At 37.5% G+C, this 5,000-nt stretch overlaps 1 protein-coding gene across 1 annotated transcript in view; it reads right to left on the bottom strand.

Annotated features, from left to right (window-relative positions):
* The window catches only part of LOC115212781 (N-chimaerin), a 176,824-nt gene extending 172,126 nt beyond the window's left edge, over positions 1 to 4,698 (bottom strand). The window contains exon 1 of the mRNA XM_029781469.2: positions 4,636 to 4,698. Coding sequence (XP_029637329.1) covers positions 4,636 to 4,639 — 4 coding nt within the window. The 5' untranslated portion in view covers positions 4,640 to 4,698. The remainder of the gene's footprint in view (positions 1 to 4,635) is intronic.
* Between the last annotated feature and the right edge of the window lie 302 nt (positions 4,699 to 5,000).

Below are 5,000 nucleotides of genomic sequence, written 5' to 3'. Positions count from 1 at the left end.
ATTTGAGTTATTTCCCCTAGCTCATTTTTATTTTTAATTATGCAAATTAAAATGACAAAAATTTATTCATTACTCTTTTTCTCTGTGTAAAAATTTAGGTCAAATGATCAGGTAGGCTTGGTTTGACTATACCAGTGGTTATAAACCATGGCAGTAAAATTCCTGTTTGTTATACTCACCCCCATCACATTCATATGAAACTACCTCCTCCACCCAATCCACTATCTGTATCCTCTTTTATTACCTTCCTTCTTGTATCTTGAGAACCTCTGACATCCTGTCACCATCTCTATCATCTTTCCAGCTACTTTGATCCACACTCACATAAAGCAGGGTAGTCTTGTATTTCCACTAAAGCAAAACTCTTGGAGTAATCCCTCTTTCACACTTTAGCCTCTCAACACCTAGCATGGAACCATTGCTCCTCCTACTCCTCTCAAATACTCCCCCATCATCATTTACTTGAGGGAGTTTTTCCCTTTTTCTTTCTTCTCATCCTTTTCTTGTCTTGCAAATTACGTGGTCACCTCACTAATGCTGGTAGCACACAAAAGAGTAACCAGTAAAGTGTTTGGCATTGAGAAGGGCATCCAGCCATAGTATTCATGTCAAAACTAGCGTTGGAGCTTGATGCAGCCCTGCTACTTTCCAGATCCTGTCAAACTGCCCAACTCATGGGAAATGAACATTAAATGATGATGATGATGATAATTGAAGTAAAATGATGCAATTACATTTTTAATAAATTGTACAGATAATTGGAACCTTTCTTTTGAAATTTTTTTTTGCATTATTGTATCCATTATCATCATTACCATTTTACATTCACTATCAATATTGGCATAGGTTGGTTGGTTCAACAGGAACTGACGGATCAGAAGACATCTTGCTCCTATGTCTCAGTTTTAGCAAGCTTTCCATGGCTGGATGCCCAACCTACCACTTATATAGAATGTACTTGGTGCACTTTTTCATTGCCCCCAACACTAAAAGAGGTTAAAAAGTCCTCTCAATCTGGTATTGTGTCTGCTCAATTCACCAGCCACTTTATAGTATGTACTGGGTGCTTTCTGTCATGACACCAGCACTAATAGACCATTCTTATGAAAGTTAAACCAAAATAGGTTTTCAAAACTGATTAGAATGCCCAGAAAAAACCCCACTATATACATGTAAAAGTCTATTGAAATGCTTCATTTTTGATTGGACATCAATGTTGGCACCCAGATCTACAGTATTTGGAAGGTATAGAAAATATTGAAAATGTCACACATTTTGCACCAGGTAAATGAAAATTGTGACCAGCAAACTCATTAGCATTTTTCGAAATTCCAAGGCTAATGTAAATAAACACCATGAAGATTTTTATGCTGCTTTGGGGAAATTCTGAGGAATTAATAGTGAATATTTTTCTGGTGAAAAATTTATGTGCACTGGACACTAAAACTCTGCTTGCGAAGACCTGTTGAGGCAAGTGAAATCAATCAAAAGCAAAATCAAACTCGATGACTGGCGTCCATGATAGCAGGGTGCAAAGAGCACCATACGAGCATGATCATTGACAGAGCGGCTAACTGGCTTCCGTGCCAGTGGCACTTAAAGAGCACCATTCGAGTGTGATCGTTACCAGTGTCGCCTTACTGGCACTTGTGCCCATGTTAGTAGGGTGCCAAGAGCACCATCCGAGCGTGATCGTTGCCAGAGCAGCCAACTGGCTTCCGTGTCAGTGGCACGTAAAAGGGCACTATTCGAGCGTGATTGTTATCAACATCGCCTTACTGGCACCTGTGCTGGTGGCATGTGTAAAACAATTCGATCGAAGTCGTTGCCAGTACCGCCTGACTGGCCCCCGTGCCGGTGGCACGTAAAAAGCACCCACTACACTCTCGGAGTGGTTGGTGTTAGGAAGGGCATCCAGCAGTAGAAACTCTACCAAATCAAGATTGGAGCCTGGTGCAGCCATCTGGTTCGCCAGCCCTCAGTCAAAATCGTCCAACCCATGCTAGCATGGAAAGCGGACGTTAAACGATGATGGTGATGATGATGATGATGATGATGATGTCACAATACATCATACTTTTTGGATCCTCTCCAAAAACAATTCAACATACATTCAAGGTAAAAAAATTTTTGTTTCAGATTTGCCTGGATTGTCAAGCTCTCCTGTGTAAAATAAATGCAATCTTTGTCAACGCTCAAGATTTACAGCTTAGATATTTCATAATTTGTATTTCTGACTGTCACATATGTCATCATGCAAGAATGGCCAATAAGGTTGGCCATTGACATTCTCACAAGATGAAAGAGCATCCACAATTGAAAAGTAAAACAGGACATAAAAACTAAATGCTTTTAATAAGGGGGCACTGAGGATGATTTGATGGAACCAAAAGATAACCTTGAAAAGTGTGAGAAACACATATGTATCTCACATTTGAGTGTATGGGGTACTCATCTGACTGTTTGCATATCAAACATTAGCTGATGGGCATATTACAAAGGTAAGACTTGCAAAATATTTGCCAATATTGAAAAAGGAAAAGCAAGCAAAAGGAACATCATGAAATCAATAATGGATTTAAACAATAGTTGAAGAGGGGAAAAGTTGGAAAAAAATTTAGAAATAATGATGGATAACACCTAAATCCAACTTATTAAATTTAATTAGTTTTTGAGACATGTGGCAATTAAGTCCTGATTTGGCATTTCTTTTAGTAATTCTTCAGGTCATTTTGACCCATAAGTTCATAATGGATTTATGAATAACAGAGAAAATAGTAATAATTTAAAGAAGCAAATTCATTATATTGAAATTAGAAAAATAGTAAGGTCGATGTCACTTCTACTGAATATGCACAACTGTAATTATGTTTGCTTTATGACCATATATATTTTGAGTTCAATACAACAGCACAGAGCCCTGGAGCTATTGTCTCCTGCTATGGCATCAGGAAAGCCCTTATGAATGAAGTTTAGGTAGTGGTATAGTTAGGGTAAACAGCACCCATGGCAAACCACAAAAATGCACCACCCCCACCACCAATTACAAAATCCACAATATTATACAGTACTTATTTGTTACAAGTAGTTAATGTTTTAAAGCAACATCTCTCTATATATATATATATAAATGGCAAAATGTCTGTGTGTGTGTGTCCTTTATACAAATCCACAATTTTTCAGTCAGAGTGCTCGCACTTTCTATGGTCATTCAAAACCGTCTAAGAGTGGTCGTGCACATCTTTACATTTCTCCAGTCACCCCCCGCAAAGCGATTAAAAAATCAACAGAAGTGAGTTTTTAGTGAATTTTCTATCCAAAACCCAATCAAAATGCCCGAAACTTGATACGCCAATTAAATGCCAGCTAGCTGTATGTGATTGGTCAGAGATTTGGACAGTACTCGTGTGTATGTGTGCATGCACGCACGCACTAGCACTATGACCTGGCAACGCCAGGTCATAGTGCTAGTTTTAGTAATAAATACTTTAGCAGGGTTCATTTACCTGCCAGTTTCATACAGCCTGTAATCCAAAATATATTATTTGAATGTTTACTTTTAAGAAGCCTTTTTTGACACCCTTTCTAAAAATGTCCAGACATGAATGTAGACAGCCGCCATCATAGTCTTTACCTTCAATAACAGCATAAAACAATATGCTGGAGATCCATCTTTACAATTGCAATTTTATAAATGGAGTTCAAGCTTATCGTATTATGGTGAATTCCGCGCACCCACCTCAATCAGTGCCCTGGGCATGTGCCCCACCACCACCACCACCACCACCAGTTACACAACTGAGTTTAGGACATGGAAATTTTGTAGAAGTCTGTCAGAGAGTCTGTTCCAGTTCTAATAAGATAGAGTTTCTTTGTGACCTTGGTTTAACACCACCGCTTGACACTTAGATGCATGGAGCAGAGTCCACTTTTACAAACTTTTGATAAGAGGACAATGCCCTATTTACTATCCCTCCATTACACTGTGTAACTAAAATTTAGATTCTTTTTTTGTCTTTGGTTAGTAAGTGTTATTTCCTATTTGCTTCTATCTTGAAATCAAAGGAAATGACAACAATTCCCTTCGAACTTTGCTTTAGAGACCTGAACATCAATGTTTTGAAACTGACCTACTTTCCATTACATTTCACATTCAGAGCTGAGTTGCTCAAGCAGAAATATCATTACAGCAAAATATTCTGCTCAATACCACAGATTTACTTGTTAGTTGCTTGATCTTAACCTGTTGAGCATATTCCTTTGTGGCTGACAATATGACCATTCTGATCATGAGCAGGAGCAATGTGGAAGATCATAGTCATGTGTTGAGAGGGATTCTTTGGGGTTTGAATAAATGTAACAAAAGCAAAGTTTGCAGGAAATATTAGCCATTTTTCATTCTTTCTAGGGGTAAGCAAATATATAACAGTTGCTGCCCAAAGACAAAGATCGTGTAACACAGTGTTATTCTTAAACACACTGAAAAGTGCCAAGAGCACTTCAAAGAATAAACAAATAAATCAAAAGAATTCACATTAAATGTAAAGTTATTAAGAAATATTGCAATTATTAATAAAAGCATAACAAATAAATGTGCAGAAATATCTTTTTATGAAAAATCAAAAATACACATACCCATAGCAACACATCTACACGTTACCGCAACCACAAGGTGTTTTACAGCAACCAAATGAACCCTGAATATGAAATATATGCAGGTAATAGATTATTAACATGACAACATAAATAATACAGAGCTTAATGTTATAAAAATAATAATTTTTAAAAAGTAAAAAATACTGATCATCAGTTAAGCAAATTTCACTGTATTTAAAGAAGTCAGTGTGGTAAGAATCTTGCTTACGAACCGCAAGATTCTAGGTTCAGTCCCACTATGTGACCCCTTGGGCAAGTGTCTTCAACTATAGCCTCAGGCCGATCAAAGCTTTGTGAGTGGATTTGGTAAATGGAAACAGAAAGAAGCCCATTGTATATATATA

The sequence above is a fragment of the Octopus sinensis genome, linkage group LG6 (genome assembly GCF_006345805.1).
Source record: "Octopus sinensis linkage group LG6, ASM634580v1, whole genome shotgun sequence".
Lineage (NCBI taxonomy): Eukaryota > Metazoa > Mollusca > Cephalopoda > Octopoda > Octopodidae > Octopus > Octopus sinensis.
The sequence above is the reverse complement of the archived record's forward strand: the minus strand, read 5'-3'. Positions and strand labels throughout refer to the sequence as shown.